Below are 16,268 nucleotides of genomic sequence, written 5' to 3' on the forward strand. Positions count from 1 at the left end.
CTCCGGGGTGGGTAGGAATGGGCATCGAGTTGACGAGGGCAGGGGCAGCCATTTTGAGACCAGATGAACACAGAAGGGACCATATTGAGAACTCTAGATGCCTGGGGCCGCCATTTTAAGTATGGGGATAGCTCGGAAGCCCTGTACGGTGAAACCCAGTGACGTGGGGCCGCCATATTGGCGCGGATCCCATGGCGGTGGCCATCTTGGAAAGGGGCCCACTGTGGGCGCGGCCATCTTAGAAGCAAAACCTGCCCCTTCGCAGGAACTGGGGCCGAGCTCCTCCCCTCCGTTACTGAGTTCCTGCTGTCTGCCACTGCCCTCAAGATCCCTTCCCAAGAGCCGCCCTGTTCGGTCTGTTTTCATTTTCACTTGCGTTCAGTGCTTTCGCGCGCGCGCGGGGGTGTGAATGCTTTCCGTGGCCCCCTGAGTGTCTGGTGTAACTAAATTCTTCCACTCGAGACGCTCTCTTGCGCCCGCCATCCCCCCAATCCAGGCGGTCCCCGATCCTAGACAGTGTCTAAACTGATTTGACTAACCCTATTCCTTGGGTATGGCAAGCCTTTCACCTGCCGTACACAGTCCCAGATCTACAGATTGATGATCCTCTCCCCAAGAACGCTAACACAAGAGCTGTCCTCTGAGACTCTGGATGACTTTATTCTTCAAATGGCTTTACCCTTCTGATAGCTCCAGGTGAGACTGAGAGCAAGCACCCGGCCCATCCCTCTCTCCATTGTCTGAGCGGGTCACAGAGAGAAGCCGGCAGGACGCTGGCAGTCGGACGGCCCTTCTGGGGACGGAGCTAAGGGGGCTCCCCTAGTCAGGGGGTACTTGGGGTCGGCCGAAGTGGGCGAGGAAATGGGGTGACGGAGAGCCTTGTGCTTCAGATAACCTCACAGGGTTGGACAAGGGCTAGGGATGGGATGCAGGGACCCTCAGGGGCTCACGACAGTTACTGACCTAAGGAAGGGCCTAGGAGGAGGAAAGGTGAAGAGCTTGTGGGGAGGGACGGGGCGACTCAGAGGAGGGCACAGAAGAACTTCTTCTCCCGGAAGGGGTTCTCCGAAGTGGGCACAGGGGTGATGAGGGGATCCTCGCAGGCGTGGGCATCACAGTAAGTCATCAAGTCTGCTGCTGCCTTGGACACCTGGGACACAGCCAGGAGGGGAATGGTTAGCCAGATCCCCTGAGAGGGGCTGCAGCCTCCCTCCCCAAATGGGTTATCTTTTGCCATCTCTAGGGCTCCTTAAGACAGTATTCTCTTCCCTCATCCCTGACAGCGGCCAGGGGACGGCTGCCCTTACAGAACCGGAGACTCCTCCCCTGATGGCAGGGAGTCAAGGAAAGAAAACATCTCTTAACCTGAGGTTTGGGGACCTACAGCACAAGTGGGCCAACTAATAGGATCCAGGGTCCACCCACCTTTATCCGGCACAAGCTGGCTTCAATCTTAAGCTGTTCCACCATCTTGCGGGCTTGCCCAATACTCATAGTGCTGTTCACAGGGGTCTCCCCTTTCATTCTGGAGAAAAGAGTGGGATAGCTCGGAGCATAATGGAGGTGGGTGGGTGCTGCCTAATCTTATCTGAAGACCAACCCCCTCCCATGTTCATTTTTCATCTGTCTTTACAAGGCTGGGGTCATGTGGCCCAGTATTTTGTTTCTCGTATCTCCATCCTCCAGGGGCCTTTCCCATCCCTGTCTTCCCAGGCTAAGGAAATGGAGAAGGTGGAATGAGATACCCCCCAAATTCCCACACGACCTGGGCCACAGATCATTAAACATACAAACGATTTAAGGCTTTTTGGCTCTTCCAGCCATGTGTTCCCAGCTCTGGAAGCCTCAACCAGAAAGAGCCCCGCCCTGTTGAGGAGGGCACATAACCCCCACCTGCCCCCTTGAGCCCCAACGGGAGAAAAGCAGGATGCTCCCTACTCACCTGAAGCCACAGGCAGTGTGGCAGCCCTGGGGAGTAGTCAGTGGGGTGCACAAAACCTGCCTGAGATGGGCGCCCCACCTTGCAGGGAGTTGCCGCTGAAAGTATCTGCTGCAGCAGCCGAAGCAGCTGACACAAAGAAGGCCACTGGGGAGGGTCAGGGCAGAGGTCCGTGGAGGGCTGGACCCAGTTCCTGAAGCTCAAGCACTGCCCAGACGCTGGTACCTGAAGGATGAAGGATGCTAGAAGGAGCTGCTCGGATACTGGAGCATACCAACTGCCCGGCCAATGGGGGAGCCTGGCTGCTGACTGCAGCCCCTACGCACACCCCCACTGTTAACGGTCTTTCTTAGCTGCCCTTCCCCCATTGCAGGCATTCTGAGTCTGGGCTACGAAGGAGCTGGAAGGAGCTGAGGCCCAGGCCGACTCTCCACCCCCCCCCCCCTTTAAATGGGGTGGTCTGGACCTGTGACATCCCCTGCAGTGGAGTCAGTACTGGCTGCGGGGGACCCTGCTCATTTGAAAATCTGACATCAGCTGGGCAGTCGCCCTCCCCTCCTCCCTCCTCCCTCGGCTCTGACATAGCATGTAGTACCTGAATCTTCTTGTCTTTCCCAGGGACCCTCCATTCCCTATACCCAGGAAAATGTGATGAGCTACAGGTAACCAGCTTCTAGATCACCAACCAGTTCATATTCTAGCCACAAGTGATTCGAATGGAAGATCCAGGGGCGACAAGGGACGTCAGGAAGATGCCTAAAGAACAAGAAGCTGGGGGGAAAGAGGTGTGCAGATACCAGATCAAAGAATCGGACAAAGAAGAGGTAGGCGGAATTGTGGGGAGAGTCATTGGGTGTTTATTGAAACAGATGGGCTTCCTGGGTGGGTTTTGGGTGGGGGGAATTGGTTTGATAGAATACTTCCCAGACCTGCAGAGCTGTGCTTGGTGCTGTGTGGAATGCAAAGACGTACACTGACCTCACCCTCTGAGGGATGTTATTCGGGGTGAAGAGTCATGTACAAAATAGAAGGTACCGTCTGCCAAGATCTAGTCTAGATTGGTGCGCTGTGGGGACTCTGAGGGAGTCTAGTTAGGGTCAGAGGATGTCGATCCCAAATGCTGGAGACAAAACACGGAGCTGAAATACTATCACAGCTGTGAATAGGGGCCGGCCGGCAGTGCCCTCCGCCTAGGACGCCTACAGGTGCAAGGAGCTGTGGGCGACAAAAATCAGCGCCAGCTGGATAACCGCCTCTTTCCCCCTTTGCGGGGTTTAAATGGCCGGTGGTGAAGGTGGGCGGAGGGCCGGCCTGAGGGGGGATGCTGCTGACTCATAGCATGCCGTGGGGGCAAATCTTGAGGCCTGAAGGAAGGCGCTTGTCCTCTTTGGTTTGGGTAACCGACCGCAGGGAGAGACTCTGCGCGGAGCGCGAGGTGGGAAACCCGCCGCCCGGCAGACCCCGCCCCTTGCGCCGGGCTCCTCCCCTGAGTGAGGTCCCGCCTCCCGGGGCCGCAAAGGCGGCCGGCGGGAGGGGGCGGGGCTGCCACGGGAGGCGGAAGTCTCTTGTCGCCGTTGCCCCGGCAGCCCGCGAGCTGGTGAGTCTGCAGAGCTACGGCGGCGGACGGGCTGGTTTCCCTGGGGGCGCGGTTAGGTGGGGGCTCCGGGCGCCGCGCCCACCGCCAGCCGGAAGGGGTGCTGGCGGGGAGCGGCCGTTGGCTGCAGGACTCCCGGCCCGGCGTGGAGGGCGGCCCTGTCCGGGAGCGAGCGCAGTTGTGCGCTCGGGAGAGGAGAAACTCGGGAGACAGTTCTGACGGCACTTAGGCAGCTGGCTCTCAGTGCGGCTGTACGACCTTAGGCAAGTCGCGCAGTCTCTCCGTGCAGCCACCTCGCAGTGTGGACAAAGTGTCATCACGTGTGTAAAAGCCTTTTAAGGTGCTCGTTTTATGTATATTATATATTGCTATGGATGAGTGTCAAGGTAGCCTGTCCCAGAATCAGGTGTCCAGAGGACAAATTCAGCGAAGTTGTTCTGGCACTGGGGGCGAAGAAAGCACAGCGAAAGAAAGGGAAGGGATAATTGGTTGGGAAGCGTAGCCATTTGGAGAAAAGCCATATGAAACAAAGTCTATGCTGTGTCCAGCTATCTCTGGTTCCTCAAAGCCAGTCCAGTAAACTTGTCCTTGTTGTCTCCACCATCCCTGGGGAAAGAGCCATTTTTCCCCCCTCTCTGTCTTTTTCCAGGAACCACCAGCTTCTTCAGCCCATGGCCAGGGGTGGCGTCCAAGTGACCGAGCAGCTAAGAACTCAAAGCCTGAACCTGGGGCCAGACACTCGGCACTCCCTGCCATGGTCAATGACCCACCAGTACCCGCCTTGCTGTGGGCCCAGGAGGTGGGCCACGTCTTGGCGGGTCGTGCCCGCAAGCTGCTGCTGCAGTTTGGGGTGCTCTTCTGTACCATCCTTCTCCTGCTCTGGGTGTCTGTCTTCCTCTACGGCTCTTTCTACTATTCCTACATGCCGACAGTCAGCCACCTCAGCCCTGTGCATTTCTACTACAGGTGAGAGGGGTCTTCTCCTGAAGTGGGGTCATCCTTTGAGAGAATTGCTGTTAGGGCCCTTAGAGCTTATTCAGTTCAACCCCCTCATTTACAGAGGAGAATATTGGAGCCCAGTGTGTTTATATGATTTCTTACCTTCCACAGCCCAAGGCTGAGGGAGCTCTGGGTTGGTAGCGCTCTGAGGTCCTAGCTCTACCTCTGGTTACTGAAATCTTTGATTAAAAAGAAGGAAAAAAAAAATCCCTCTTTTAGGCTGTCACTCTGTGGGTCTGTTCTGTTTGGGTTGGATCAGACCTCTCTCAGGGCCGCTCTAGACCTCTTAGCCAACCGCATCCCTCGAGTCATCTCAGAACTAAGCTAGCCTTCAGTAAAGAACGTATTAGGAAAGCAACAAGTTGCCTTCCTCCCACTCCTGACAATCCTGCACAGTAGAGATTATGCAAACACAAAGTGACTAGGTACCTAAAGTCCCAGAGTCCTGCTTCTTGCCTGGGACTTCAGTTCCTTCTGATTTTACGGGCCTTAACCAAATTCTCTCCCCTTCTCTTAACATGGGCCATAGGACTAATCTAGAGATGCTGACAAGGACATTGTTATCAATGGTCCAAAGTCATTTTCCCCCTCTCCCGTCTTGAGTCCCTGATCATGAACTGTAGTTTCTAACTCAGAGCTGCTTAAACTTTTAGGAGGCATGGATCTCATGAAAGCTATGGCCCTTTCTGCTATAAAAACATGTATGCAAGGGAGTATCTGTCTGGCTCAGTCGGGAGGGCATGTGACCCTTGATCTCAGGGTCATAAATTCAAGCCTCATGTTGGGTGTAGGACTTACTTAAAGCTCATACAGACATCTGTATGTGTGTGTGTGTGTATATATATATACGTATATATATATATATATATATATGCATACACATATGTGTATATGTGTGTATACATATGTATATATACATACGCACACCCATGTATAATTTTGCTTACAAGTTGGAGAGGAGTGTCAGCCTCTTTAAGACCATCTGTGGATTCCTTGGGAGGACTTTCCTCAAACTAGGCCCCAGACCAGAACTACTAAATCAGACTCTGGGGCTAGGACCCAGGAATCTGCATTTTTATGAAGCTCTCCAAATGAGTCTTGAGAAACATTTGAGTCTGAAACTATTCAACGAAGTGTCCATGGAGTCCTGCTTAAGAATTTCCACTCTAATGAGAGGAGATGAGCTGAGGTGGCAGGAAGAGAATGAAAGAATCATTCAGGTGTCTTGAATCTCCTGGCTGCATTTCTTCTCCATCTCTCTCTGACAGAGAGAAGGGTGCCTGTTCTGGAAGAAGGGATGGGGGACAAGAGGGAGCCCTAGGGGCCCAAGGAAGTGTACAGACAGGTAAGGCAGACCCTCTTAACTTAGCAGAGTATCATCCCCATTCTCATCTAGGACTGACTGTGATTCCTCCACCTCCTTACTCTGCTCCTTCCCTGTTGCCAATGTCTCGCTGGCTAAGGGTGGACGTGACCGGGTGAGTATGGGAGCTGAAGAGAGGTTTCATTAGAGCTCTGAAGACTTGAAATCGGAGGGCTTGAGAAAGACCTGGTGAGCAGGGATTGAGTAATGGAGACTAAGAGGAAGGCTCTCAAGGAAAAGGAGGTTAAAGAAAAAGTAAAATCTGAAGCGTGTGGATTTTCCTGCTGCAGATGTTAGCGATGCTCTCTCAGATTATTTCACACAAGCTATAGCTATTAGAGGTGTTTTAGGCCGCAGTGAATGTGAATCAACCAATCAGCTATGTCACTGGACTGGGATGGAAACCTCCCAAGCGTTTTGAAAGCCTGTATGTAAGATTAGGAAACTGTTGACAAATATGTGTAACCTGCCATTACAAAGGGTACTGTGCCAGGAGATGGGCCACATGCCAGTATGACTTCAACAAACCCAGAATCCCTGGGAAATGCAGAATGGGGGTGCATCTATTTATATTAGGCAAGCTGGTGGAGGCTCTGGAAAGGGTAGGATCCCTGAACACTTCAAAAGGACCTTTGGAGCATCAACATTGTTTTTGATGACCAGAGTGTTTTGAGTCGTTAGCAACATAATTAGTAATAATCAGTGGTCGAACTTACTAAGAACTTTATTTAATGTTTATTTATTTTGAGAGAGCAAGCCAGGGAGGGACAGAAAGGGAAGGAGGGAGGGAGGAGGAGGAGAGAGAAAATATATGAATCCGGAGAGAGAGAGAGAGAGAGAGAGAGAGAGAGAATGAGAGAGAGAATGAATATGAATCCCAAGCAGGCTCCACGCTCAGCACGGAGCCCAACCCAGGGCTCAATCTCATGAACCGTGAAATCATGACCTGAGCCAAAATCAAGAATCAACTGCGTGCCTAATTGACTGAGCCACCCAGGTGCCCCTGGAAAGTGTCTTTTAAAAGTGGTTCTTGAGAGGACACTGACTTACACAGGATAGAAATAAATGGTCACTCTGAAGGGAGGAGTGTAAGCATTAGCATCTGGGGTCCCCTGGGATTGGTGTCTAGCCTGGACTTGTTTGACAATACAGTAACCTGGGAGATTGCGTATCCTTTCCCTCCTTCCAGTCAACCCCCAGGTAGCCATACACTATCAAGAACACTTACCTTGGGTCCCAGGTGAGTGGGTCCCAAATGGAAGATTTCAAAGTAGTGGGGTAGAATGTTGGATGTGGCAAGGCAGAGATTTCTCATTTTAATCCTGCCGGGAAAGGAGTTTGGAGATCATGACAGAGTCGTCTGTGAAGGCATTGATTCAGTGTGCTTTTGTGGCTCAAAATAATAATAAATGGAATACACTGAGAAGGAATTAGAAACAAAGCCACAGAACATCTGCACCTGAAATGGTGCATACAGTTGTGTGGCTGTCCATTGTGGAGATCCACATGGTGGCTCAGAGAGCCTAAAACAATTGTGTGTGAGGCTGCTGGATGAGGAAGGAAGGGAAAGATGAAGGGTGAGGGGATGTCAATATCAGGGACTCCAATCAGGGTAGTCCCTGGTAATTAAAGCGGGTTGATCATTTCGTTCATTATATAAAGTAGCACAGTGTAAGATACAGATTCTGCATTTCAGAAGAAGTTGTGAAGGATTGGAGGGAGAGGCTCAAAGTAGACCTTTTAAGGAAGGGTGAATGTTGGGTGGGAAAGGAGGAACAGGAGGGGAATCTGCCCATCAAGCAGACAGATGTGAAGAAAGGTGTGGAGTCATTCTCAAGATTCTGACATTCAATTCCGTGGATCGATCCCATTGGAGGAGATGATGTTTATTTAGACGGAATTACTAGTTTAAAAAACATCTATATGGGACTCCTGGGTGGCTCAGTCAGTTAGGCGTCTGACTTCAGCTTGGGTCTGATCTCACCGTTTGTGAATTCAGGCCCCACGTCGGGCTCTGTGCTGACAGCTCAGAGCCTGGAGCCTGCTTCGGGTTCTATGTCTCCCTCTCTCTCTGACCCTCCCCCATTCACACTCTGTGTGTCTCTTTCTCTCAAAAATAAATAAGCTTTAAAAAAATAATAAAAAATAAAAACATATATGAAACAGCTTTATTGAGCTATAACTCACATACTGTGCAGTTCACCCATTTAAAATCTATAGTTCTATCGTTTCTAGTGTATGCAGACTTTAAGCAACCAGCACAATTTTAGAGCATTTTAATCACCCCAAAAAGAAACTCCTACCCATAAGCTAGGAGTCACTCTATTTCCCTCCAACCCACCCTGAGAACTACATACTATAATGTTGCAAAGAATTCAGCGAAGCAACTGGCTTCATCAGGCCTCTTCTGGGGGCTAGGAATGTCATGGAATCCATTTTTTTTTTTTTCCAACAGATAGTACTTCATTCTGAAAAGCAGAATCTGTATAAAAAAGGACTTTGAGAAGTAGTTTTCCACGTTTTACCTTAGTGATAGTGCTCAACACACCCTCAATCATATCTGGATTTTGGAGGTGATTCACTATGGGTTGGGTTTTGGTTTTGGTTTTTTTTAATTCATTCCCTTTGGGGGTCCCTGGATGGCTCAGTCGGTTAAGTGTGTGACTTCGGCTCAGGTCATGGTCTCACGGTTTGTGAGTTCAAGCCCCACATTAGGCTGTCTGCTGTCAGCACAGAGCCTGCTTCAGATCCTCTGTCTCTCTTTCTGCCCCTCCCCCGTGCGCTCTCTCTCTCAAAAAAAAAAAAAAAAATCCGTTCCCTTAAATACAGAAACTTTACTCTTGTCCCTGTGATTCTTGTATATGCACCCTGAGGTCATGCTACAGATGAGAGCTGAATAAAGGGTTAGAAGAGTACAGGAATGGTCAGGAAAAACTAGGGTACGTTTGGTGGCAAATCTTTAGCTTTTTGAGGTTAATCCCAATGAAGACGCCTTCCCACTGTGAGTCTCAGGGTTCCACCAAAAGAAGCCAGGTAAGGACCCAGAGTGACACAAAGATGATCTGGAGTGACAGAGACTGAGAGGTGGCTCGGGAGTTGGTGCTTGGTTAACTAATAATATAAGTGAAGGCGGGCTGGGCCCAGGGGGATGGCCTCACGGGGACAGAGGCCTGAGTCACAGATGGCCCAGTTGGCAACAGGATGGTTCACTTTTGGAAAAGAAATGTGTGACACAGCCTTTCTCAGAACAGAGCAGAGAGCGGTTTAGCCAAAGCATAAGATGCCGAAGCTCTCCGAAGTAGGAGGCACCTGGCCACCACAAGGGGGCAGCACCTTCCTGGGATGAGAGCCCTGAGAGGCCTGCTCTGCTAACCAGGGAGATTGTGGCCCTATTCGGAGGGATGGGGGGAGGTGGAACAGAGACCGTACAATTAAAAACAAATTTTTTTGAAGAGAGATGGGGGCTACCTTGGGCAGGTGCTGATGTATGGACAGCCGTACCGCGTCACCTTAGAGCTTGAGCTGCCAGAGTCCCCTGTGAATCAAGACTTGGGCATGTTCTTAGTCACCATTTCATGCTACACCAGAGGTGGCCGAATCATCTCCACTTCTTCACGCTCCGTAAGTGTCCGTGGCCTATCTGGGAGGGTGTGGCGATGACAACGGATGGCAGAATATCTGGGTAGGGTTCCAGGAGAAAACATCCTAGCTCTGGAGGTCACAGACACATCAGGATCGGGAAGAGGAGTCAGTTTACCAAGCCAGACAGACACCCCAGGTATCTGATGAGCACGTCCAGCTTTGGGGCAAAGCCTGAAGAGGGGAGCCAAAATGGGCTTCTTTAGAGCCCGGCGGATGTCTGCTGGCATTCTGTCTCAGAAACCTACTAGCTGAGAGACTACTTCTTTAACTCTTTGGTTACAAAGCCTTATTAACTGGGTACGAAAGTAATGGTCCCATAGCGAGACCAGTTAGGGTCCGCTAAAGAAATGTACCATGCTTGTTAGCACATGGTGGGCGTGCAATAAATATTAGACTCCATTCTTTTTTTTTTTTTAATGTTTAATTTTGAGAGAGAGAGAGAGAGAGAGAGAGAGAGAGAGCAAGCGGGGGAGGGGCAGAGAAAGGGAAACACAGATTCCAAAGTAGGCTCCAGGCTCTGAGCTGTCAGCACAGAGCCCGACACGAGGCTCGAACTCACGAACCGTGATATCATGACCTGAGCTGAAGTCGGCTGCTTAACCGACTGAGCCACCCAGGCCCCAAGACTCCATTCTTACATGAATTGTCAACAGAGCCACGTGATGAAGCGTATCTCTGAATGTCTACACGGGGAAAAATGCTTCAGCTGGAGCGCTGGAACTTAGGGTCTATTCTGGATCGTAGAACTGCGTGGGGGAAAGATCAGAGACCGTGTTGGGCTTAACCCATGAAGTTCTTAGAAGAGGGACCTTTGTTGCGCTGGAATGGAGACGTGGATTGAGGAGAGGAGGGATGTTACTCAAGCAGTTGGAATGATTGGGCCAAGGCTTGTTTGGGGGGTGGGGGCATGGTAGGAAGTGAAAATGAGGGAGCAGGGGACCCGAGGAAGGTTGAGGGGTTGGTAGGGCGGTGGCAGTCTGGGGGTACCCATCCCCAACCTCTCCCCTCCTCGCCCTGGCTCCGGCAGGTGATGTTGCATTACCGCTCAAACCTGCTCCAGATGCTTGACACACTGGTCTTCTCTAGCCTCCTGCTGTTTGGCTTTGCAGAGCAGAAGCAGCTCCTGGAGGTGGAGCTCTACCCGGAATACAGAGAGAACTCGGTAAGGGGGGCGAAGGAAGACTAGAGACGGCTCTCCCCAGGAGCTCAGAGTTCTACCTGAGGAGCCTCTGGGCTCGGTCAGCAGGGGCGGCCACAGACGCTGCAAGTGGGGCTCAGATGGGGCTGGGAAGAGTGACAGCAGCAGGACCCTGGCCTGACGCTCGCTGCCCCGCCCTCCGCAGTATGTGCCGACCACCGGCGCGATCATCGAGATCCACAGCAAGCGCGTCCAGATGTACGGAGCCTACCTCCGCATCCACGCCCACTTCACCGGGCTCAGGTGAGGAGCCGCTCGAGTGGGGCCTCCGCAGCTCCCCTGGGGGCTGTCTTGAAGGGAAACTGCCTTGAACTTCCCCAGAAATGATTTCTGGGAAGCGGGGAGGCTGGTGCTTTCCAGTAACCGGTGCCCACTTCCTGCCTCAGGTACTTACTGTACAACTTCCCGATGACCTGTGCCTTCATCGGCATCGCCAGCAACTTCACGTTCCTCAGCGTCATCGTGCTCTTCAGCTACATGCAGTGGGTGTGGGGGGGCATCTGGCCCCGCCACCGCTTGTCTCTGCAGGTCACAAAGGACCTCCTCTCCCCCCCCCCCCCCCGCCGCCCCCCAACTTCATGATCCTTCTTTAACTGAGGGGCGGGCTGGGGCGTGTCATGGGGCTCAGGCGTTAGGGCCCAGATCACTGCATGGGAAGCACACCCTTGCTGCTCACTAATTTCTCCTCCACAGGTAAACATCCGGAAAAGAGACAGTTCCCGGAAGGCAGTGCAGCGAAGAATCTCTGCCCACCCTCCAGGTTGGCATGACGGTTGGGGAGCTGGGTGAGAGGGGACTCCTGTGTTATCCAGTGTGAAGCTTTAGGCCCTCCACAGCTGGGCTGAGGGTCAGAGGACAGGCTGGAGGAGGCGTCGCCTGGGTGCAGCCACCCTAGCCCTCCCCTGCCCTCTCCCCACTCTGGAGGCACAGGGCCCCAAGGCCAGGAGGAGTCAACGCAGCTGTCAGACATCACAGAGGACATTGGTGAGAGCCCTAAAGACCCCCCAGGGGCAGGTATGGTGCCGCAGCTCTCCCATCCTCCTTCCTAACACCTCCTCAGGTGTCCCCTTTAGCCTCTTCCAGTCTGACCTCTGCATTCCCCTTGTGGCTGCAGAGGGTCAGCTCTTGGAGGAGGAGAAACCCGATCAGCAGCCCTTGACTGGAGAGGAGGAGCTGGAGCCAGAGGCCAGTGATGGTGAGGGGCACTCGGCACAGGGGCCCAGGCGGAGTGGGGTGGCATGTGGGTAGGGGGGACATTACATTGGTTGGGGGAGAAGGGCCCCTGGTTGGTTAATTTCCGGTTTAACTTTGTTTCTCCCTCCCCTGGCCCAGGTTCAGGCTCTTGGGAAGATGCAGCTTTGCTGACGGAGGCCAACCTGCCTGCCCCTGGCCCTGCCCCTGCCCCTGCCCCGGAGACTCTGGGCAGCTCTGAACCCTCTGTGGGCAGTCTCCGACAGCGGCCCACCTGCTCTAGTTCCTGAAGAGAACGAGGCAGAGTCCCCACATTCCAGCCCTTTCCCACCTGACTCCCTTCCCTTTCCTGTGTCTTCCCCCAATAAACTATTTTCATGCCAGCTGCTTCTCTGACTCCTTGAAATGGATTCAAGGCCATTGGAAATGCTGTGTTCCCCAGGCATCCTCCTTGCCACCCCGAATTGGAGGAGGTTGTCTTGTTGGGGGCTGCCGGTGGGAAAGGCCTCCAGACCCTGGACTGTTTTGGGTACAGCTGTTCCCGTTCACAAACCTAGGAAGTCCAAGGAGAGAAAACCTATCCTGCCCACTCCATCCACGTGATTCTTTCATCTCCCTCTGGGGAGGGGGATCATGTAGGGCGGGTCTGGAGAGCTGGGCTACATCATTCTGGCCTGTGCACCCCTCCCTTTCTCCGTCCATTGGGAGGCAGAAGACAGGAAATGACTGCCATGGATGTGGTATGATTTTTACCGAAACAGCATTTTGTAGCCCAGGCCCCATGCTGCCCACAGCTGTTTTCCTCTCTGATTCCAGCCAGGTGGCCCTCTGTTTCATGCTCCCCTCCTCACCCCTCCACATAACTTCAGCCTTTTGATTCTCAGCTCCTGGCTGCTTTCCACATTCCAATCCCCTTTCAGAACCCAGGCATCCCGGCCTCCAGATGAAACAGCTGCATGTGGCTCCCCCCCCCCCCCTTCCCTGGCCCCGTGACTCAGGCCCTCTGAAGGGACCAGCCCGCTTCTTGGCATTCACGGGGATGGGGGGGGGCGGGGGAGGGGGGCTACGTGGTGACATCATAGTTGAAGGGTATAAAAGCTTCGAGCCAAAAGAGAATTGAAATTGAAGAGAAGACACTGACAAAACCTGACTGCGCAGCCTGTGCGCCTGGGGGCTCAGCCTCAGACCCAAAGACATCTGCTTGAGGATTTGAGCTGCCGCAAGACCCACCCACCGGTGAGGGGCTGCTGGGGGCCGGGGAAGAGTGGTGGGAGGTGGGGGGGGGGGGGGAGCAGGCAGGGACTGGAACTCCCTTGACAGGTGGAGAGGGTTCCAAGGTCCTTGGTTTCCCCTTCTGTTCCCTCTCCTCTCTCATTTCGGTCTCCTTTTGGGTTTTTGTGTCTGTCTCCCACCGATGATTGTTTTACTCAGATCTTTTCTCTGGGTGGCAGCTGGGAAATATTCCACCTTTCTTCCCCAGGCTGAATAAATCATTTCCTCTTCTTTTCCCCTCCAGCACTTTGCTTATTCATTAACTGTTTCTGGTACTTCACACATGGCTGGTCACACACCCATGTGTCAGACTACGTTTGGGGTTTTTTTGTTTTTTTGGGTTTTTTTGCCCAAAACCAAGTACATATCGCCTGTTCAGAAGTTGGTTGACAAATTAAGAGTGTCAGTCTCCTTTCCTCCTCTCTCTTGGTCTCTTCCTGGCCCCCAGCTGTGTTCCCCGTCTGTCCCCGGAGATTTTGTTGAGGGAAGGGCCCTAGAAGGCATGGCGTCTGGGCGCCTGTTGGCTTAGACCTTGACCTATCCACCTCCTTCCCTTGCAGGCCCCATGCTGGGCTCTCCCTGTCTTCTGTGGCTCCTGGCTGTCACCTTCTCCTTGGTTCCCGGAACGCAGTCCTTGGCCCCTCAAGACCTTAAGGAAGAGGACAAAGATGAGACACCCCGGCCACGGCCTCCTTTGCGGGCCGTCCCCTGTGACTATGACCATTGCCGTCACCTGCAGGTGCCGTGCAAGGAGCTGCAGAGGGCTGGACCCAGGGCCTGCCTGTGCCCTGGGCTCTCCAGCCCCACGCAGCCGCCTGACCCTCCGCGCCTGGGAGAGGTGCACGTGGTGGCCGAGGATGGCAGCGCAGTGGTGCACTGGTGCGCCCCCTTCTCTCCAGTCCACCAATACTGGCTGCTGCTATGGGAGGGCAACGAGGCTCCCCAGAAGGGTCCCCCCCTCAACTCTACTGTCCGCAGAGCAGAAGTGAAGGGCCTGAAGTCCGGGGGCGCTTACGTCGTTTGCGTGGTGGCTGCAAATGGGGCTGGAGAAAGCAGCGTGCCACAGGCAGCGGGGGAGGGCCTCGAGGAGGTGGGTGGCCCTCCCTTCGGGCCCTGCAGGAGGCTGGCCGTGCCCCCCAGACCGCTTACCCTGGTCCACGTGGCTATCGGGGTGGGCACAGTGCTGGCCCTGCTGAGCTGCTCTGCTCTAGTCTGGCATTTCTGCCTGCGAGAGCGCTGGGGCTGCCCCCGCCGCCGGGTGGCCTCCCGACCCACAGCAGGGCTCTGAAGCAGCCTGGGGGCCTCTCAGGCCCAGCGGAGCCCAGGCTTAGGGAGCAGAGCTCGGCCTGGACTCCCTGGGAGGAGGCGGTTCCCACTGCTGCCCTGAGCAGCCTGGACAGCAGAGTCGGGGTGGCCAGGCACTTGGGCCCTAGCTGAGTCTCAGTGCTCAACCTGAGAGCTTGTTCAGGTCCCAGACTTTCTGTCCTGCTCCAGGCCGAGGTTTGGAACGGAGCAGAAGGCATTGGGAACTTTTTACTTAAAGGACCAGATAGTAAATGATTTAGGCTTTGCAGGTCCAGAGGACCAAAGCAAAGGTATTGCATAGGTACTTCCTTAGCCGTGCGACAGTGTAAAAATGGAGAAACCATTCTTAGCTCATGGGTCTGAGGAATCAGGCCCCAGCCACATTAGACCTGTTGGCTGTAGTTAGCCGATCGCAACCCCTGTCATACACCCTCAAAAGGGCTCTGGCGCATTGGTGGCCTCAATGGGATTTTGAGAACAAGCTGCTGCAGGATGGGAGTTTGGGGCAAGGCTATTCCCGCTGTTGCCTTTTGTTTAGATATCAAAGATGGGCACACCGGGGTCAGAATTCACCTGTGTCTGAAGTGGGTGAAAATGAATGGCTGACACGGGATGGAAAGAGGGACCTGCCTGAGCTGTTGTCTGGGACCCCCAAATCCAAGGGATGTCCCCCACTTCCCCTCAATTTGTGTTTATTGCACATCCACTGTACCAACATTAAAGGATATGTTAAAGGAAGACATTTGCATTTTTCATGATCCTTTTCATTTCCCTGTCCACACACCTATTTTTCAGCGTCGTGTGTCCTTTTTCCCCCCAGAGTAGTGTGTATTTTCGAATTTCTCTTTCACTTAACTGGATATAGAAAAGTCTGGGATGGCTACAGAGTATAATCCTCGTTTTTGCTGTTCTTATAACTTTTTTTTTTCAACGTTTATTTATTTTTGGGACAGAGAGAGACAGAGCATGAACAGGGGAGGGGCAGAGAGAGAGGGAGACACAGAATCGGGAAACAGGCTCCAGGCTCTGAGCCATCAGCCCAGAGCCTGACGCGGGGCTCGAACTCACGGACCGCGAGATTGTGACCTGGCTGAAGTCGGACGCTTAACCGACTGCGCCACCCAGGCGCCCCTGGTCTTATAACTTTTAATTATAGAAATAACATTTCTACAAGTTTCAAGCACTACTGAAGAATATAAAGGAAAGTTCCCCTTTTTCTCGGGAGGTAATCACCCCCTAGCAGAGCAGTGTTTGTTCAGTGCAAATGTTTTCTTTATTCACTAAAGGGATGACGGATAATGTTCCACAATGTTCCATGATTTGTGGCAAATTGTAACCTCCTTAGTTATGTCAAAGCCTGCATAACTTTCCATAGGACGATGCTCCTTAACTGACAGAAGTTGTCGCCCTTTAATGGAACATTTGTCTTCAGTGTTTGTTGTGATGTCTCTGTGTATCCTCACATGTTTGCATTTCTATAGGGTACTGACCTGCAAGTAGATGAAAGAACACAGTCCTATATAATTATGGATTTAAAAAAAATTACTGGACCTCTAGGATAAATTTAGAATACATTTGTTATCTATAATGCACTTGCCACACTGTAGTGAATACTTTGTCCCTTTTTTAATTTGCTTCCTGTATTTCCTCAGCATTTATTCATTTACAAATAACGAGGACCCACTCTCTCCTTATTCAAGACGTGCTTTGCAAGCATTCTTACTTACTCTTCACCGCAATTATTACAAAAGACAGTGTCCCCTTT

General features: G+C 52.8%; 3 protein-coding genes across 11 annotated transcripts; 2 read left to right on the forward strand and 1 right to left on the reverse strand.

The window, feature by feature from the left end:
- The first annotated feature begins 221 nt into the window (after positions 1-221).
- On the forward strand, positions 222-12,309 carry BSCL2 (BSCL2 lipid droplet biogenesis associated, seipin). 9 transcript variants are annotated; one of them, XM_086677156.1, is made up of 12 exons: positions 222-354; positions 2,558-2,763; positions 4,183-4,499; positions 5,929-6,010; positions 9,373-9,516; positions 10,565-10,699; positions 10,881-10,978; positions 11,122-11,263; positions 11,429-11,495; positions 11,660-11,749; positions 11,850-11,930; positions 12,068-12,309. In XM_086677156.1, exons 2-12 carry the CDS (start codon positions 2,656-2,658, stop codon positions 12,214-12,216), a joined length of 1,413 nt encoding a protein of 470 aa, XP_086533282.1. In that variant the 5' UTR covers positions 222-354; positions 2,558-2,655; the 3' UTR covers positions 12,217-12,309. The 9 variants fall into 9 exon arrangements, with proteins under 9 accessions (XP_086533282.1, XP_086533283.1, XP_086533284.1 ...); XM_086677157.1 differs by lacking the exon at positions 222-354 and adding an exon at positions 361-696; XM_086677158.1 differs by lacking the exon at positions 222-354 and adding an exon at positions 2,236-2,427.
- GNG3 (G protein subunit gamma 3) lies at positions 635-2,555 on the reverse strand. The gene is made up of 4 exons (XM_025915639.2): positions 2,535-2,555; positions 1,943-2,164; positions 1,426-1,525; positions 635-1,150 (listed from the first exon to the last, which is right to left on the reverse strand). Exons 3-4 carry the CDS (start codon positions 1,522-1,524, stop codon positions 1,022-1,024), a joined length of 228 nt encoding a protein of 75 aa, XP_025771424.1. The 5' UTR covers position 1,525; positions 1,943-2,164; positions 2,535-2,555; the 3' UTR covers positions 635-1,021.
- Positions 12,310-12,988: 679 nt separating the features above from the next.
- Positions 12,989-15,241, forward strand: LRRN4CL (LRRN4 C-terminal like). The gene is made up of 2 exons (XM_025915704.2): positions 12,989-13,162; positions 13,759-15,241. The coding sequence occupies exon 2, from the start codon at positions 13,764-13,766 to the stop codon at positions 14,484-14,486; it is 723 nt and encodes a 240-aa protein (XP_025771489.1). The 5' UTR covers positions 12,989-13,162; positions 13,759-13,763; the 3' UTR covers positions 14,487-15,241.
- The last annotated feature ends 1,027 nt before the right edge of the window (positions 15,242-16,268 follow it).

This window comes from Puma concolor, chromosome D1 (assembly GCF_028749965.1).
Source record: "Puma concolor isolate L17-30 chromosome D1, mPumCon1.1.hap2, whole genome shotgun sequence".
NCBI lineage: Eukaryota > Metazoa > Chordata > Mammalia > Carnivora > Felidae > Puma > Puma concolor.